The 19,371-nt window shown below is 45.2% G+C and overlaps 1 protein-coding gene across 2 annotated transcripts in view; it reads left to right on the forward strand.

Moving 5' to 3' along the window:
* Positions 1 to 17,580, forward strand: part of UBASH3B (ubiquitin associated and SH3 domain containing B) — a 61,213-nt gene extending 43,633 nt beyond the window's left edge. For both annotated transcript variants that reach the window (XM_057396584.1, XM_057396577.1), the window contains exons 5-14: positions 2,390 to 2,559; positions 3,996 to 4,204; positions 7,209 to 7,344; positions 7,719 to 7,839; positions 8,595 to 8,717; positions 10,414 to 10,506; positions 11,122 to 11,266; positions 12,410 to 12,516; positions 13,428 to 13,537; positions 14,387 to 17,580. In XM_057396584.1, coding sequence (XP_057252567.1) covers positions 2,390 to 2,559; positions 3,996 to 4,204; positions 7,209 to 7,344; positions 7,719 to 7,839; positions 8,595 to 8,717; positions 10,414 to 10,506; positions 11,122 to 11,266; positions 12,410 to 12,516; positions 13,428 to 13,537; positions 14,387 to 14,524 — 1,352 coding nt within the window. In that variant the 3' untranslated portion in view covers positions 14,525 to 17,580. The remainder of the gene's footprint in view (positions 1 to 2,389; positions 2,560 to 3,995; positions 4,205 to 7,208; positions 7,345 to 7,718; positions 7,840 to 8,594; positions 8,718 to 10,413; positions 10,507 to 11,121; positions 11,267 to 12,409; positions 12,517 to 13,427; positions 13,538 to 14,386) is intronic.
* Positions 17,581 to 19,371: the final 1,791 nt, after the last annotated feature.

A 19,371-nucleotide genomic window follows, 5' to 3' on the forward strand; every position in this document is an offset into this window, starting at 1 on the left:
CAGTTTTGATGGTGTGAAGAAACAAAGCTCCTGAAGCCTGAGCTGATGTTTCCAAGTGGCCTGAAGGCTGAGCCCCAGAGGAACACCCTACCCCGTGCTTTGGGTTTCAGTGCTTTTTCGGTTGAAAGATCACCTCACACTTAGTCTCAAGTGTTATCTCCTGAAAGGGAAGTTGACATTTGGTGGTTCCTTAACCTTTCAGATAGATGCTTTGTCTGCAAGGCTGAGCATTTCCTGCACCACTCAAGCCTCAAGCCTCTGCCACAGAACTTTCCTCAGCCATGTAAAGCCTCTGTTTGTTGGTTCACTGCGTGTCTGAGATGTAAAGGGAAGACCCCAGTGGCCCTTTTCAAATCCCAATAGTAACAACTCTGGCTCCATCACCTCATCCTCTACTACTTCTAGAGGGGGGAACCCATCAGGAGCTGGGAGGAGGGAAATAACCAGAGCACCCTGTGTTCTAATGGCCTCCACTGCTGAACAGGCTCTCTGGGTGTCCTCCGATTGCCTCCAGACTTGGAAGTCACAACTGTATTGAAGCACTGTAAGAGCTCCCTGACTAATCCTCCCACCTTCCATCGCTGTAGTGCTCAGCCTGGACTAGTCACAACACAACCAGTTTAGTCCTTCATTACCACAGGCTTATCCTGGAGTTTAAGTGCATCAAGATATGGCAACTTCCGAGTCCCTGTCATGCTTCCATGCTCGACAGGCAGCCCATAACACCATGCAAACATCTGCAAGTCCCTGCCTCTGGTTCAGAGGAAGAGAAACAGACATGTCATAGGTTCACCACACATCTGAAATGCAGTGCTTTCACCTGACAGTGACCGAGAAGTTATTTTTCCCTTTAGAAGAGGGAGAAAAGAGCTGTTACCTAGCAGCCTTCAGTATCTGAAGGAGGCCTATAGGGATGCTGGGGAGGGACTCTTCGTTAGGGACTGTAGTGACAGGACAAGGGGTAACAGGTTAAAACTTAAACAGGGGAAGTTTAGGTTGGATATAAGGAGGAAGTTCTTTCCTGTGAGGGTGGTGAGGCACTGGAATGGGTTGCCCAGGGAGGTTGGGGATGCTCCATCCCTGGCAGTGTTCAAGGCCAGGTTGGATGAAGCCTTGGGTGAGATGGTTTAGTGTGAGGTGTCCCTGCCCATGGCAGGGGGGGCTTGGAACTGGATGATCTTAAGGTCCTTTCCAACCCTAACTGTTCTATGATTCTAAATGCACATTTGGAAAGGCAGCAACAGGCACAGAGACATCAGGCGGCTCCAAGGACTGCTGCAGCCGTATGAGAGGGGTACAAGTGTTCCCCTCCAAACCAGCACAGTCAGAAGAGGTAGTTCTTTCCACAACAACACTGACCCAGGAGAAGGAAGCATCAGTGGCTTCCATCATGTGTCTGCCCCTGCAATTGCTCCAATTCAGACCAAATTGGTTCTTTCATAGGGGAAGCCGATTGCTGCATTGCAGTCCACAGCTTGGTCAGGTTATCACATTAAAGTCTCCGGGGCTTTTTCAAAGATCCAGAGCATATTTTTTCCTGCTGATCAAAATAAAAGAGATGGATGAGCTCACACAGCTACCCCTGGCTGGCAGTTGGAGCCAAGCCTCTGAATAGCTGCAATTTTGACTGAATAATCAGTCAAATTTAATTGCAATTTTTGGTTGAATAAGCAAGAATTAATTACATGCAAACAATGCATCCCATGATTTCCACACTGACTGGAGGAGTGCCAGTGTTTCACATCCTTTCACCTTTTTGCTTTCTAGAATCGTTTCCTAATACAGGTTCTTTTTCTGCAGGATCATTACCATATCAATGTCTGTTGCCACAGTTCTGGAATACCTCACCCTCAGTGGGTAAACTGGCAATCCAGTTAATGCCCAGGGAAAAGATGTAATCAACTTGCAACTGTAAATGCCATGGATTTATAATTGTAACCATAGAAAAAAAGGAGGGAGAGTAAAAATCAGGCTTCTTCTGGGAAGGTGCTAATGGCAAAGCTGACACCTTTCCTTGGAAAAGCGTTTTTCTTGGCAGAAGACCCCCATGGGTTCAAAATGACAATAACTGTTATCACACCATCCAAGCCCTTGCTTTCTGAATGCAAATGACAGTTAGGCAACAATGCCTCTTCTACCACCCAGCTGTGACTCAGGCCTGAATCAGCCCCCAAATGTCTCATGATGTGATCCAAGGTGCAACACGTCTGGGGAGCTCACATTTGACTTCCCCAAAGCCTTTTCAGCAGCAGCCCTACAATTTGTTCCACTTGAGCTATCTTTTAAGAGTTGGGCTCCCAGCCCTTGTTCAGAGGCAATAGACACCCTTACACCTTCCAAAAGCTGCTCATCTCCACAGCACTTGTTAACTGGCATCTCCTTGTTGCAGACGTCCATGTGGAGCCCCACAAGAAGCAGCTCCACGTGACGCTGGCCTATCACTTCCAGACCAGCCACCTGCCCACGTTGGAGAAGCTAGCGCAGAACATCGACGTCAAGCTGGGTTGTGACTGGCTCGCCGCGATATTCTCTCGAGACATACGCTTCGTTAACCACGAGGTAAATCACTGGGGCTCGTTTCGGTCCCCCCACAAAAGCACCCGGCAGAGTTGAGGCTTTTTTTAGCTGCGTTCGCAGCCAAAAAGGGCTCACAAGCTGCAGGCTGAATGAGGACCCCCATGCACAAGTATGCAGCGCAGACTAGATAGACATTAAGGAGTTGCCTGTCCCACAAGGACACCCAGGACATAGATCTCCCACATCCTACTAGTCATCTTAGACCATCTTGCCTTTTCTTTTGCTGTTTATCCATTCTGTCTAGACTTGCTGTTTCACCCACCTCCTTTCCTGCTTCTTGCAGGAGCAATGTCCTGCTGGATTAATAAACTCTAACAGTGGCTGTCCTGTGAGCTCAGTGTAAGCTGGTCTGATCTCTCAAGAATCAGGCTGGTATCTTAAACTGACCACTACCTGTTTCTCCTGTACAGACTTGACATTATCACTAATCACAGCATTTAGTTTCATCACCTTTATCCTCATGGCCGTATACTTCAATTACTCAGATGTATTTTGTAACTGCAGCATCCAAGTGTCTTAATATAGTTATCTTAATAATGTTTTCCAACAAAATATGCATTATTTCCATTTTGTAAATTGGGATCTTAGGCATAGAGAAACCACACCTGAGATTCATCTCCCCTCCCTGTGAATATCCCCACATCAGACCTTTAAGTCTGAGGCTCCCTTTGCACTGAGGCTCTATGCAGAGAAACAGGCACCTCCAGAAAGTGAATCATCTGACCCATCTAAGGTGTCTATCTCAGGATGAGATGAATCAGCTTCTGGAGGACGGAACGTCCAGAAGGTGCCTGCTGAGGTTCAGGCAGCTAACCAGACTCTTAAGGTTGGGGTGATTAATCCCACCAAAGCACATTGTCCACAATCAGACAAACAAGCAGATGCCAAAGCTTCTGGAGAGCTGAAGTCTTTCATAAACAGTGCTCTGACCCAGCCTGTGCTTCCTATGCCTGACAGCCTGCTTTCCTATCTGAAGTGCCATCTTGTCCTTTAGAAGCTGCAAGTAGTCAACACTATCACTAATTGCAAAGGGAGTTACTGATGAAAACCAGCTCGTGTCTCTGCATATCTAACTTCAGGCAGCCATGTGTGGAAGTTCTGGCCTTGCTCTATCAGGTGACAGTGACTAGTTTCCATCCTCCTTTGAGGATGCCACAAATAGTCTAGGGGAGGACTGGTGGGCAAATGGGCTGACACCATCAGGAGATCAGAGGCGCTCAGCAGATATGGATTTTCTCAGAGTGAGGCTGTTGCAGAAGTCAGGCTTGGCCAGGGACAAAGCAATGCATTACCAGGAGAACTCTTCACACCTTGCTAAGGTTAAGCATCCAGTCTAGGAGTGCTCCTGCCCCATTCAGCTAAAGGTTCTCTTCCATTAACAATCCTTTCATTCATTTCTGCTTCTGTTTCTCCCCCAGACTCTGCAAGTGATCTACCCTTACACCCCGCAGAACGATGATGAACTGGAGCTGGTCCCAGGGGATTTTATTTTCATGTCCCCAGTGGAACAAACCAGTACAAGTGAGGGCTGGATTTATGGCATTTCCCTTGCAACTGGCTGCTCTGGGCTACTGCCTGAAAACTACATCACGAAGGCGGATGAATGTGGGACCTGGGTGTTTCATGGGTAGGTAAAGCTGCTCAGTCCTGTTTCCATTGCTATGAAAATGAAATCACAGCAGCTGTGATTTCACCTGAGTAAGTGAAGAGGCTGAGGAGGTCACTTGGGGAAACAAACTGGCACGCAAAGCCCCATCTCATAAGCAAAGGAAGAGCAGATGCTATCCCTGTGCATGGGATTAGAGGACAATGTGATTTATTTAGCTAAGATATTACAGCAACTCATGGGATCGCTGCTGCTGGTTAGCAGATGGTCATGGTAGAGCCACTGCTGTGTAGAGACCTCTGTGGTGGGACTAGGATCAGGAAGGCTTAGATCTGAGCATTAATTTGAGAAGCAAGATCTCCTATGTATAATTCCCTAGGGAAAAGGACTTGGGGTCAACCATGTTTCTTAAGATACTTAGAAAGATTAGAGAAGCCTGCCATTGGCTGCAGTGAGAATGCAGACCTCACCTTTTGAATAAGGAAAGGCCTCCAATAGCCAGGGCATAAAGAAATGAAAATCAAGACGGATAAGCAAAGTCAATCAGAGTATTTTTATGAAGACAGGAGTTAATCGAGACCCTCCAATATGAAATCCAGCAAGAGCATCCTTTCTTCCCCTAACATTTGCCATCCAGAATGGTCACAGGACCACATATACCGCAGCAGCCTGCTCTAGTGCATTGTTTCTTACAGTGCCTGGAACAGTTTTGAGGCCTAGGGGTTAGCATGGGAAAGAATCACTATTGCAGCAGCAACTACAAGGAAAGCCAAATGTGTTGTAACTCCAGCACCTCTGCCTCCAGACAATCAAAGCAAGGAAATGCCCCTTCCCTGATTAACTGCTGAAGACTATAAATCACCAACTGGAACATGCAATATGAAGCATTTATCAAAAACATCATTACGTACCCGGAAACAGCCTCATTTTACACAACGACTTCCTGCAGGGAATATTAGATTACGGAATGTCATGTAGTCAAAACAATATAGCAAGCTAAGGAGAACCTAAGCAATGCTGCTCTCATGATAGTCAGAGTAGGATCCTTGTGGTAAGAGACGAACGGCACATAGACATGAAAGTAAGCATGGCAGGACTCACCAGGACTGCAGAATCACCTTGCTGCAGGAGATACACCCAACTCACAGTGCTGGCACTGGAGCTGCTGCTGGTAAGCGATGCTGTGATCCTGGGGGCCGGTTTGTGCTGCCTCTGTGCACACAGCCATGTCCCGTTTCCGCCCTGCAGAGGATGAAACAGAAAGAAATAACAGCCATGGAGCTTTCCCTCCTGGTCACGAGAGACTGCGTTCTTCCAAGTGGAAATCATGCGCTATTGAGATCCTCACAAGAACACAGCTCTCTCTGGGCTGCAGCACCTTGCAAAATGTTATTCTGAGGATGTAAAATCCCTAATACAGCAAAATCAGATGGCTGGTTCTGCAGGTTTCACCGTGAAAAGGTCGCCCTGTTGCACTGCTCAAGTGAGGCAAAACCTGAACCATGGCTTTTGCAGGACGTGGTTTCTATGACCTATTGTCTCAAGAGCTCTGCCAGGCACACAGACCTTCTGGCCAGCACTGTACAGACATACAACAAGAAGGCCTGTACCACAGCTGCAAACCAACAGGCTGCCACACTAAGGCAAGCTTGATGATCTATTTAACAGGGCAGAAGAGGCTTTGCCTTCGAGGCAGAGCTACTGCCCATGAAACCAGGTTGTGTCTTGAGAGACTTCAGGTCTGAATCCTTTCCGTGTCTACTAAAAATAGGAATGGTATCACTTCTATTCTGCAGACCCCAAGGATTTTCTATACACCTAAATTACATTTCTTTGCTAGCATAAGTGGCACAACCCTGCATGATTTCTTCTCATGCCAAGGACTGGACCTGCTAGTAACAGTGAGGAGAAACACTTGATCTCTGATCAGTGCTATAGGTTGGAAGCCTGTATCTTCACCTGACCAAATAAACTGGTACCGCAGTCTCATCCTCACATCCTAATTCCACCAGATAAGGGACCACAAACATCGTAGTATCTTTTTTTCCTTCCTTAAACTGGTTCAAATCATACGATGCCACAGAAAATCAGTCCTTCACAAAAAGGCAGATGACCCATTTTTGTTCCACTGGCAGAGGCACTTGGTGTTATTTTAACAGCAATGAAAACCCTGCGAGATTTCATCCTAACTAGGTGTTAGTCAGGAAGCAACTTGTGACATATTTAAGGCACTGAAACCATTTCTGTCAGAGCAAATGACCATATACATTACCTGACAATGTTCTTTTTAATGACTAAGCAAATGTAATCCACACAATCAGCTGAGGGTCAATGCAGCTTCTGTAATGGCCTGTCAGAGTTTAATCCCAGGGCCTCGGTCTAAGTCTTTGAATGTCTGGACACGAGAGCTTTATCCAGAGGGACCATACGCCCCTTGAGGGAGAGTGGGATCTATTATATCCCTTTGGCTACACTTAACTGGAGGCACTAGTGAGCATAAATTCCCATCATAGATGGGAAACAGAACAGACAGCGCTGAAAATAGAGAAACAGCAACCCAGACTGAGTGTGCCATGTCCCTACCAGGGAATTACAAGCTATTTTGTGAGCCCATCATGACAGGCAGGGCTGTGCCCCAGCTCTCTACCGAGGCAATAGCTTGTGCTAGAAAGGTGAGTGAAAACTCCCTCTAGCCATTAGTTTCCAAACTTTGGTACCTATAACCATGGTAAGTAAAGTGCAGCTGGTCCCCAGATGATGTTAGTGAGCATCTTGTGGCTGTGGGGAAGATCTTGGCCTTAATCTAAGGAAACAGAAAGGCTGTTGAGATGGGATTTGTCTCTTCATGTGTGTGTATCACCTAGCAAGGTGCCCTCTAGGCAGCACTAACACACAGGTAATAATGTAATAACATGACTACAGTAATGATCAGCAGTTCCTGAAGACTACAGAAACGTACTTAGTGCAGCCTGAGGACTTGAAGTCCAAAGCATTCCCAAAGCCAACATCTTCCTATCTTTGGCAGGTCCTACTCAATTCTGAATACTACGTCTTCCCCATGCCTTCAAGCCTTCACTGATGGAGCTCTGGAAAGAAGACAGCAGGAAGACCAAGGACCTGGGGATACGGGGCCACTCACTATCATCTGCCAGAACGTGCAGGTAGGGACCCACATACACACATAGATCACACACAGCTTTAGGGGCAAGTTTCCAGCAACTGGATTTTCCCCAACATGGTCTCCTTTCATTGCCTGAATCAGGAGTTACAAGTTCTCTACAAGCTTTTGGATAACAGGATAACCACAGAAGACATCAGTGTCCCCACCTGCTTTTAGCGTGGGGCAGCAGGGCCCCATCCTCTGCTCACTTCAGCAGTTTTATACCAGCATAAACTTACCAACTTGAGAGTTTCCTGTGCATTTGCACTAAGGTAAAGCAAGAGGTGCCTGGTCCGGACTCCTGTTAATAAATCAGAGCTCAGAAAACCCCTTGCACTTTGATGAAGATCAAGCATCCTGTAATTTTTCTTCTAGCCACTGAGAATAACCAGCCAGCCTGGGCCCCAGAAACGCTACCTGTTTGTCTGCAGACATGGGGAAAGGATGGATGTCGTCTTTGGGAAGTACTGGCTGTCACAGTGCTTTGATGCCAAAGGTGAGCCAGCTCTCATGGGTCTCTCAAGCTCTAGGTTTAGATGAAGGAAGGAGCGTGGTGGAAGGATTACAATAAAGTAACATCATCAAAGAGTGCTTTTGTTTGGCAATGAAGTAATCATGTTTGCAGTGAGTACCCAGTGCAAACATTTACTACCAGCAGGAAAACGTTTGGCACAGCTGGCTCTCAGTCCCAAGTGAGAGTTACAGCACCACATGTACAGGTCAGGGTGCCTTTGGGGGCATAAACTGGAGTTTGCAACCCAGTTATATGCTTGAGTTTCAGACTGCAGTTAACAGAGTGTAACTTCAGGCGCTGTTGGCATTAGAGCTGATGGGAAAATTGTCAAAGAAGTCTTTTTATCTATTCTATTTTTTGATGGAAAAAAGGGATGATTTAGAGCTACCCTCTTTCTAAATTACGCTTGAAGAGCTCTGACGTTTTAGCCTCCTGTACAAGTGTAACATTTGAGGTTTCTTTTGTTGTGGGATAGAGATCATTTTCCTTCAGGGAAATCTAAAGATAACTTTACAAACACTAGCCAAATTCTCTGCTTGACTTTGAACTGATACAGCTGCTTAACTTCACCTTGTCAGATTCCTGGTAGCTTTACATGGGAAAAACTGCTCATAGCCAGGTCTAGGCAGCACCTACGAGGTGCAGATGCTGTGGTAAGAGTAGAAACACGCGTGATGCTCTCTGCCTCTCTCTCATCAAGTTAATTCCAGCAACCACCTCTGATGTCTCCCGCACAGGAAGGTACATGCGCAGTAACCTGAACATGCCCCACAGCTTACCTCAAAGGAGTGGCGGGTTCAGGGACTATGAGAAAGATGCACCCATCACCGTGCTGGGCTGTACGCAGGCAAGGCTCGTTGGTAAGTTGTCCTCAGCAGACAAAAGCACCCATAGAATACAGAAAGTGCAAGGCAGCCACAAAGTGAATACCCTGAGCTAATGGGGTTTAGGTGTGTCAAGAACCTTTGCTATTTTCCTTCACCTTCCGCAGCAACCCCCCTTTTTTCATCAAAGGGAACCTTGTCTCCTGCAGCTGCTACAGCTGAAGCAAAAACAAAGCCCAAAATCTGGGACAGGGTATGAAATCAGAGCCATCAGCAGTGCAGTTGCAGAGCACTGTAAACGTGCCACAGTGGCAGATGCTGTTATTGCTGTTAATGCTGGTGAGAAATGCAGCAGTGTGATGGTCACCTCATGCAAAAGATGCTTCTTCCTTGACTTTGAAAAGCCTGAATTCTGAGCTGCAGTTGGCTACACCTATATACTTTTATCAGCCTGGCTTTATGATTATATGGCAAAAACACAGTCTAAATTATTTCCAGTGTTCTCCCACCCCACCATCCTTGTCCCTGATTTCTGAGCCTGTTGGTTTGTGTACAGATAAAAAAGCATCTGGTAGTCAAAGAGCACATACTGAGCATTGTGATTAAAGGAGACATGAACTTCACTGAGCAGTACTTAGCATTTTCTCAGATTCAAATCCTTCATAGTACTTGGTGTTGGTCACATTGAAACTAGGGCAGCTAAAATTACACTTGCTTTTTAAACAGAAATAAATCACTGTACAACAGCAGGATGTTCAGACTCCCGGCCACATGGCATCAGGGTTCGCAGCCTGCACATAACAGAAGGCAGATCTGGGAGCAATCACAGCACACTTTGCTGGTATCATTAAATGGGTCCGAGTACGTAACTGCATACGTGATCCAGGCACCATCGACCTGCGTGCCAGCCATCTGCAGGCAACCGCTGCAGTGGCACAGACTCGACCTTGAGGCTTGCTGGAGCCATAATTCCTCTGATGACTAAAGCAAATGAGCAGCTTCCCCATAACGGAGGGCTGTTAGAGGTGCCTCTCCTCCTAAATTACCCCACTTCTCTCAAGAGATTTATGGATTGGTTTGACATGGTTACAGCCATCGTTAAACAGACGAAGTCAAGGTTAACAACCCCTTCTTGCTCCCACTTCTTTGTCCTGCCTCTTCTAATATAATAAGAATATAACTCCTTCTTACTACAAGTCTGAGCAATGTTGAGCAGGTTCCTGTTCTCATTCGGTTCCCTTAGCCATTGCAAGAACATTAATAACCCCAGTAGTGGAGTTGATTTTTATCTCATTTTCAGTGATCTTCCACCTGTGTAATGAAATGGTAATTTATACTAGCAAAGAATCGAGCCAATTGAATTAAGTTGGGTTTGAGTTAATTTGAATCATTCTGATTTACAGCTTATAAATGAAATGAAATTAAACTCAAGCTCTACAGTTTCTCACCACACCATTTTCTTCTTGGCTAAATGCAAGAGAAGCAGAAACTGTGCAAGAGCTGCTGTGATTTCTTTGCATACTGGTTATGACACACATAGGAAAATGAATCCTGGCTCCACAGCTGCGCACATCACAGTGCCCTACACTGAAATAAAACGTGATGGGTACACGTATGTCCCAAAACACAAGCAGTGCAGCTGGGAAGCTGTGGCACACGCCCTGCGTGCTGCTGTTGCTGTTACAATGCCGTTTGCCTGGTTTTATTCATGGGTGTTGCAACTTGCTTGCAGGTGAAGCCTTGCTAGAAACTAATACCATTGTAGACTACATCTACAGCTCCCCATCGTTACGGTGTGTACAGACAGCACACAATATCCTGAAAGGTAAGAACCCAATGAGCAGGAAAGGCTGCATTCTCCTCACTTTCTGGGGAAAAACAATGCCAAATGTAAAAGGGAGCCTGGCAAGGGCTCAATGGTAATTCAGGGTAAAGATTATTTCCAAGGGAGTATAACTTACACTACAGCAACACTGCCCATAAGGAACCCTTTTCTAACTGCACGATGTGATAAGTGCTTAAGCAAGTGGTCAGGGTTGGGTTTATTGTGCCCTTGCCTGCTCAGGCTCCTGAAGGGGCTCATTGCTTCATGCTCTCACAATTGCTACCTCTAAGAAACTTGTTACCCACAGTAAGAATAATTTACTGCAGAAACTGGGAAAGGAAACAGTGATTCCCTATGGGACGCCCTGGCACTGGAAATGGCTGAAAACCAGCTCCAAAATACAGTCAATATATTGCATGTAGCTGCTGGCCATAGATTTAAACTCCCTGGCATATCACATGCCAAGTACTTGTATTAAACACTTCATCTTTCACATGAAGTATTAATCAACTGACTACTTAGGAAAAGAAATGAATTAACAATCAAACCAGAGTATTAAAGGTGCAAAGTCTTGCTGCTTTCATTGATACCTGGTCTCCTTTCTCCCTTTTCCAGGTATGCAACAAGAGAACAACCTGAAAATCCGGATAGAGCCAGGCTTGTTTGAATGGACCAAGTGGGTCTCTGGGAACACGCTACCTGCCTGGATACCCCCTGTGGATTTAGCTGCAGCAACTCTAAGCGTTGATACAACCTACAGGTAGCAGAAAGGGGAGGGGGTGGAGAGGGTCTTGCATTGCTTTTGGGGCTTGTATTTGAAGTGCTCTGCTGAGATTTTAAATTGAAGCAGTGACTGGAGCTGAGGCTCCTAGAATAAACTCTAAAGTTTTTTAGGGATAAGCAGTCGAAACATTAAGAAAACCAAGGGAAAATGTAAAGAAAAAAAACTACAGGCTTTTTATGACTAGTTATAGCATAAACCACTTGCATTGTGTCTGCAGCTAAAATTCCAGCGCTATGAGGGTATCTAAATAGAAGTCCTTACACTGTATTTATCCCTGAAAGGGTATCATGTGGCTAACACTCAGCAGAGCAGCTGGACCACAGGAGTCTCTGCTTCAGAAAATACATGCCTTCTGGGAAGCCCATAATGACTACTCTCAGCACAAGAAAAGAGCCAGCCCTTGTGTGGCCAGCTGCTTAGGTGGGGGACTGGGAGACAGCCCAGTCCCTTGCTCCTCTCAGCAAGGGTAATTCCTGTAGATCAATGTCAGATCACTGGATGGAGAGAGAAGTTAGGCCTTTTCCTTCCAGCACAGCAGGAAAATACAGCCTTCTGCTTCCTATCCCTCGCTTCTCTAGGCACATCACCTACTCCAGCTGATACAACTGCCAGGCAATTCACTGAACCTCCCTAGCCTGGGAGGAGGCTGTCTAATTCCAGGCATTTCCCAGCAATGCAGCTTTCCAGATGGCCAAAGCAGCAGTTTGCCTCTGCCCTTCACCATCAGAGCATGAGCAGTGAAGAGAGCCAGCATCTACCTTCCCCATGCTCTGTGTTTCTCCCTGTACCTGCCCAGTCTCTTCAAGCAGACACAGATGTTGTCAGCCCACCCTCTAAGCAGAGCCATTGCAGAAGTAATGCAAGTATAATCAGCATGCCCTATGCTGCCACCACAAACTGGTCCACAGTAGAGGAGGCAGTTATTGTTCCCAGCTAACTGAAATCTCTTTATGCAGAGGAAAAACAAACATCTTGATCTTGAAGTATAAAAATCATCACAGTGGTCTGACATGAGGAGATTTGGTGAATTTAAAGAAACATATTTTCAGATGAATCATAGCTTGCACTTCAACCTCGATCACTTCTTCCAATTTACCATACTTGTTTTTCTGCTCACAGACCTCATATTCCCGTCAGCAAGTTAGTGGTTTCCGAATCTTATGATACATACATAAGTAGAAGCTACCAAGTAACTAAAGAAATCATCAGTGAATGTAAAGGCAAAGGTGAGTGTTACCGGTGGGGTGAAAAACAAGACACGCTCTTTGGGATGTGAATGCCAGTATTCCTGACCGGTCCTTCCCTCTTCAAGCAGGTGAATCCCCATACTGGTGTCTCTCATCCTCTCTCCCAGAAACATTGGAAACTCCTGTATGCACCAGAACTATGAGTCCAGACATGCTCAGCTTATGAGAAAGGTCCATAAACTTTATGGCAGTAGCAGAAGTGGGATCCATACCCAATGCAAGCTATCTATCACTCAAGGCAATGAATAAGCCATTTGCACTCTGCTATTACCAGCATCAGATGGGGCATATTCCATCCCCTATCTGAGCTCTGAAATACATTGCCCATTAATACCACAGTGCAGTTCTTGCATTAAAAAACCCTAGCTTTTATTTTTCATTCATAATAAGGAAAAGGAAGTTTCTAAGTTCTGGTGATTCCACTAAGTCACTGATCTGTCTCGACCTTATAAGCTTCTAATAGCTTGCACACAGACCTAATAACACAGTGTGGCATTGGTCATAAAGGATCCTGGAACTGGAAATCTAAAGCTGTCACTGTGGAAAACCAGCAACTGAAATTAAAGTGCTTGCTTTAATCAGGCTTCATTTTGGGGGAGGAGAAAAGCATTTGCTTCACCAGACAGCTGAAATCTCACTGGATTTCCTGTTTTCTTCAGAAAACCTTCTGAAAACTAAGATTTCAAACCAAGGTAACCATTATCCTGAAAATGAGAAGTGCTCCAAGGATGTTAATAAATCAAGCTTTTTCCCTCCCATTACACATAGTCTAATTGTGATAAACTGATCCACTTTCAAACACCTGAAATGGTCTGCTTGATCTTGGGCACCGGTCCCTGAAAAGCCGGCTCCTTCTCCCTCCTCAGCCTGTGCTTCTCCCTCTATTTCAGGAAATAACATCCTGATAGTGGCACATGCATCCTCCCTGGAGGCTTGTACCTGCCAGCTCCAAGGGCTCTCGCCACAGAACTCCAAGGACTTTGTACAGATGGTCCGAAAGGTAATCACCACCCAGGAGTAAAGCTTGCTGGCTTCGCAAAGAGCAAAGGCATCTGCAATCTGCTTAAGCAGGCAGAGGACACTGCCTTCCCCTCCTCTGGTTGTTCCACCCCGTACTGAGCCCCGTCCATTTCGGAAGTCAGGAGAGTAAAGCAGATTGGTTTAAAAGGCTTATCGGAACCTATACCTTCTAACAGATAGCACGGGATAAGATGCCCACCTGCAAAGGAGCTTCCGGTGACTCCGCTTCCTGCTTGTAGGCGCCAGGAGCTATACAGAGGCTCCCACAGTGCCCTCCAGTGCCGAAAACGCGGTAACCGCAGTTAGCAAGCCGCTTCTGCCCTACGGCACTTCCCCTCCTCGGTGTGCTCTAAAGAGCTGTTACCCATCAGAGAAAACGACTGAAAATTATAGTGAGGTCTTCTGCCTTCATTCCTTCACTTCACACTAGCTAAGGAGATGGCACTGTTCACTGCCAGCCTTGCAGAGGCTCTCGGGGATACTCATAAGCACATCCGTATTTCTCCCCCATAAACTGTCCTGGCCTTCAGGGTTTAGGACCGTGTCAGCCAACAGGGCATCTTTGGTTTGAGCTGGCCCATATTTAAGCTGTGTTACAAAGGTACAATCTGTCTTTCCTAGTGTTTTACACATAGAATGGTGCACAAAGTCTAGCTGTCACCCCTGAGTCCTACAGTTATCTTTTACAACAGGCTTTGGGGAGAGGGAAAGACAGAGAAGGCAGTGAGATGCTTCAGGAGCACAGCAGGACATCGGTATTTAGGGGAGCTCCCTCCTTGCCCAGATTGATCCCTGCTCAATGCCTTTATTTCCATCTCTCTTTACACAGATTCCATACCTGGGGTTTTGTTCCTGTGAAGAACTGGGAGATACAGGTGTTTGGCAGCTTACGGACCCCCCCATCCTCCCTCTCACACACGGACCAACTGGAGGCTTTAACTGGAGAGAAACCTTACTACAAGAATAGGCAAAGCTACATGAGCAAGGCAAACCCATCACCTTTCTAAGCGTTGGAGAATGCTCTTCTTTCTTGTGTTTATTGACAAAGTGGGGAAAAACCAGTCAATTTGTTCAGTGGATCACACAAGCAGCTGTTATAACACATCTCACACAGCCACAGTCATGCAAGAATTCTCACATACAACTAGGCGTATACAAAAGGGAGTGATTTGAGGTTAAAAAATAAAGTGCAGATTGAAGCTCTTGCACATCAGGGAGTCTGTTTAGTCAGTAGCTCAGGTAGATTTTCCCACTTTGAATGGAGCTCTAATAATACCAGTAACTATCACTGCCTTCTGCACCACGTTAGAAACAACTAGCGCTATGTAAGAGTTGAGCATTCAGGATGCTGGGGGTTTGTTTCACTACTATGTTTGCAGAGCATTAGCAGGCACGTTCAGGATGATGTGCTGACACCCCCCTTAATCCTAGCCCCCAGATTCTCAGCACCTTCCATGAAGTGTATCACCACCAGCTGGAAATGAGAGTCCAGCATTGCCTCTGCAGGCAGCATCACATTATTCCTCTCCTCTGTTTGAGCACTGTGTTAGGTGTAGTGCTGGGTGCACTGTGGATGCAAGGACCGATTGATGCTGAATCCATGTCAGAAGACAATTCAGGATTCCACATCAGTTACAGGTGAAGTTTGCACATCAAAAGACAGCACAGTTGTGAACCAAGACTGGGAGCAGTCTCATTTAAGTGGAGACGAAATAAGCCTTTTCCAACCAAACCTGAAGGATCTGGATAGTTGCTATTGGGGTTTTTCTCTTATTATTTAGGTTACTGAAATCCACCCTTGTGCACAGAGCCAGCCTCGTTGTTTGTGTCATTTAAATTCCCTTCAGAAGACCTTGGGAAAGGGTTTTCCCTTTCATACTGAGATTTTGTGCTGGTCATCTACACAGCAGTGGCTTTCTGTCCCTTGTGGGCTTTTCTGTCAGGGCTGGTGAGGTTCTGCAGTAAGCAGCTTTCTTCAGGAAGTAACAATGAAATAAGAAAGATGCTGAAATTCAGCCTCTGCTGCATACTTTGGTTTCTTTTCCTTAATTCCTAAGTGCCATCCGTCATAAAGACAAAGCAGAGCTGAAAAAACAGTATGCTTAAATAGAGGAGCAATGAGCTTTGGCCTATTGAGACACTGCTTATCCATAGAGCAAGGGGTAGGATTTGGGGAGAAGGGGAAGAGAAGGGTTTCCATCTGTACTTAAAATCCTTGCAATCACAAGAGGTGCCCTCTTAGTACAACAGCCTACAAGATGCCAATACCAACTGCTTCACAGGAGAATGCAAAATCCAACACAATGGGTAGCTATGAGTGTAAACTGGCTTCAAAGCAGGTTTCTTCTAGATTAATATTATCTGAAGTCATCAGCTTTGGGTCCAAAAGTTCCTGCAGACTTTTCTGCAGGTCTTATCAGTGTAGATTTGCTTTCAGAAGGTACTTAGAAATGTGTTTAAATGGGATGAAAGAGGTTTAGGCATCCTGCTTGCTTGATTTGGGCCATAAGTCTGAGTATTCCCATAAATAGCATCAAAGGCAAGTTCAGAAGTACCAGGAAAGAAATGCCAGCATCCTAGGTACCTTTCTTCTGTCCAGCTTCTCCATTGCAGAAAGTATTAGGCTCCTCATTTGAAAGGTTTGCGTGGCACGGAAGTTTATATGGTCAACTCTGACAAAGGCTTATTATTCATAGCAAAATGAAAGCTCGCTTTGTGTTGCTTCACCAGGATACGACGGAGCTGCACTTTCAGCAGTCAGAACCAATGGGAAGTGATAAACTGCAATTCCTTCTTCAGTGAGGCAAACCCCTCAGCAATTGCAATGTAACAGGGGTGAAGAGGGCTTAGCTCAGCTTTGTCTCTGGTTTCATTGAGTTTGCCAGGGAGAGGACACCAGATTGAGTCAGCTGAGCGCTCATCCTGTGCAATATGTCCATTGCCATGAGCTGTAACAATAATCCATTATTTATACATTTATGACTATGTAACACACAGCAGGCCATTCGTAAGTGCATTATTATACCAGGGATGTATGCTGAAAAGTCAGGGAGATAACTTGGGAAACGACAGAAGAAACTGCTCCCATGCAGTTACACTGCTGTCGCTTTAGTTTTTAACTGTAATTTAAACTACTTTTGGCTGTGTACAGGCGTTCTGAGGAGCCTTTTCTGCCTTGCTTTCCTCCATGCTTACTCACTGCAAATTTGCAAAGGGTGTAAAACTAAGTAGTAGTGATGACAATCACACCAAAAGCTAATTTGGCTAATGATGCATGTGTAATCCTCTGCAGTGCTTTTTGTTGCACGCTTTGGGCCAGGAAGATGTTATTTGAGGCAACAAATACTGCCTATACGAAACAGCAGAGGCTGCTCAGGTCCTGCTGCACTTAAGCAACGTTACATGGGGTTTATTTAGACAGGAGCATGAAACAGAGAGGGAACATAACCTGAATGCACAATTTGAATATTGTACTAGCTGATCTTTGCATATAGCAAGTAACGTAGGAAAGAGTGTTCTGTTTGAGAAGGTAGATGTTAAAATACTCTCCTCTTAAAATATATATATATATTTTTTTGGATGTTTGAGAAAGTATTTTGACAATTGTAGTCTTATCTCAAATTAGATTTTTCAGGTGTCAAGAATCTCAGAAGAAACCTTATTTTCTTGTAGCATTTTGATTTCTCACAGGAGTAGCATGTTGAGTAGTCTCATGTCAATACGGCTTATTGCAGGGAAAGAAAAAGATGTTCCTTTCTCATTTTTAATCAAGATTTTAAGAATACAAAACAATTGCTGCTTCACCTTCACTCCATTGCTGCTCATTAATGTGTATTTAATGTCACTTCAGTGTTTTGTCCCAGAAGAGTATTAGCCTTGATCTATCTAAAGCACATGCAAGTCTTTCCCTTGCCTTCACTGTGAGCTTCATCAGATCCCAGTAGGTTAATTAGGGTACAGGAGGCAAATAGTTCCCAGATTTTCCCCTCTCTTCCCAATTAAGGGATAAAAAGCTTGAAATTGCTCATCCAGTATTTTCATAAACTGCAACTTTAGGGTTGGGCTAGAAAAACAGAAGAACCAAAGTGCAGAATCCTATTGTAGCAGAGGAGCAGGCGACAGGATGATGCGCAGCACCAGAAGGTCAAAACCAGTGTTTAAAATAGTTCAGGTTTGATCCCACCAGGCTTGAGCTCTGCCCTGGGATACCTTAATGCAGATGCCACAGCTAAAGCTTCATGTATTTCCCTTACACTTAGTGCAGTGGCAGTGACAGCCAAATACTTAAATCCTCTGATTTAAGTATCCAAGAGCCAGGCTGTCTGTGAGGGTATATTGACACTGCCTACTCAAATCAACAGAGCTTTGCTGCTTTATACAAACTGAGGATCCAGGCCATAACTTCATAAAAACCATAGCTCCTTTTCCACTCAGTCAGAAGCCAGCTGATGGTAGGAGCCTCCTCCTCTCCTTTGGTGTTAGCTTCCAGTGCCAACCTGACTATGAAAGTGGCTGTTTACCAGAATTCTGCAGGAATTAGGGCAAAGCAAGCTGTAACTGTGCAAACCAGAGGTTAGAAGGGATGCTAAAGCACTATTTCCAAGCATATTCAATTCAGTCTGCAGGCCTGAGCCCCCCAGGTAGCAATAGCTCAGGGATGTGGGTGCCATCGTCTTCATTAATGTGCATCTCTTGGATACACAGTCAGAGGATGGGGAGGTGGTTGGGTACAGCACTGTGACAAAGAGCCTCGTCATTTAGCTCCTGCGCACTGCACTGGATGCGAGGGGGTGTAAACTTCTCCCTCTGGGTCGCGTGGGTCCTTACAGACACCTGATCCATGATCCAGAGCCCAGGGAAACAAAGAGGAAGATTTCGCACTATTCCCTCAAGCGTGGGATGAAGCTGTGCAAAGGCTGCTCCCCTGCCACTGACTGAATGAGGGCTTTGAAGGCTCATAGGCAGGGTTGAGCCCTTCCAGTTCTGATTTAAGAAATGCATGCATAAGCAAGGTGAGATTTAGTGCCTGGTTATATTCATATTCATTTCAAAGAGAGATGCTCAAGTTAAGCTGTAGCTGACTAACCCCCATTTAAACCCGGAGCTGGAAGTTAGCTTGCACTGCTTCACAACTTAAAATGGACTGAAAGGTTTAGAAAGGAAGCCTTAATAGGTTTATTTTGTCCTTTGTTTTTTTAAAAGGCCTAAGCATAGAGGGAATTATTTGAACATCAAAGCTATGCATGAAATTATAGTGGCAGCAGACGTGCTTGAAACAGTGAATGACCGAACAACACCAAAGCAGTTGATGTAATTGGCTGCATACACTCTAAATTACTCTACTTACTTCTCACCACTTCCTCACACACTTGTTCCCTGGGGAATATTCATGACCCGTGCATTCTTCATAACAAAATTACTTCCCATTCAGACGTATTTTCTGCCGTTTCTCTCTGTGGACATCTCTTCAAACTTGATGTTATCAATGGATACTTCTTTTTTCCTCCATTTTAAACCTGATGTCTCATTCTGTTTCCTATGTTTTTGTAAGTGTGAGCAGATTGTATTTATTTGAGAAATAATGTTTGCTGTTTCAAAAGACAATAATTGTATTGCCAAAAACCGCTGGAATTACCTGTGACATCCGTACTTTTTTATTTTGGGGGAAGGGGTTGGTTGTTTTTAAATCTCAGTTTCGAGTGCTAACAACTGTTACAACAACCACTGCATTTTGATTCGCTTATGACATTAAATGGATTTCTCTGAAGTCGGACACAAGTGTCTCATAGGTGGTTTAACAAAGATGCCGACCTT

The sequence above is a fragment of the Pezoporus wallicus genome, unplaced genomic scaffold (genome assembly GCF_028554395.1).
Source record: "Pezoporus wallicus isolate ANWC-B61680 ecotype Strahan unplaced genomic scaffold, APGP_CSIRO_Pwel_v1 contig_11829, whole genome shotgun sequence".
In the NCBI taxonomy this organism is placed as follows: domain Eukaryota; kingdom Metazoa; phylum Chordata; class Aves; order Psittaciformes; family Psittacidae; genus Pezoporus; species Pezoporus wallicus.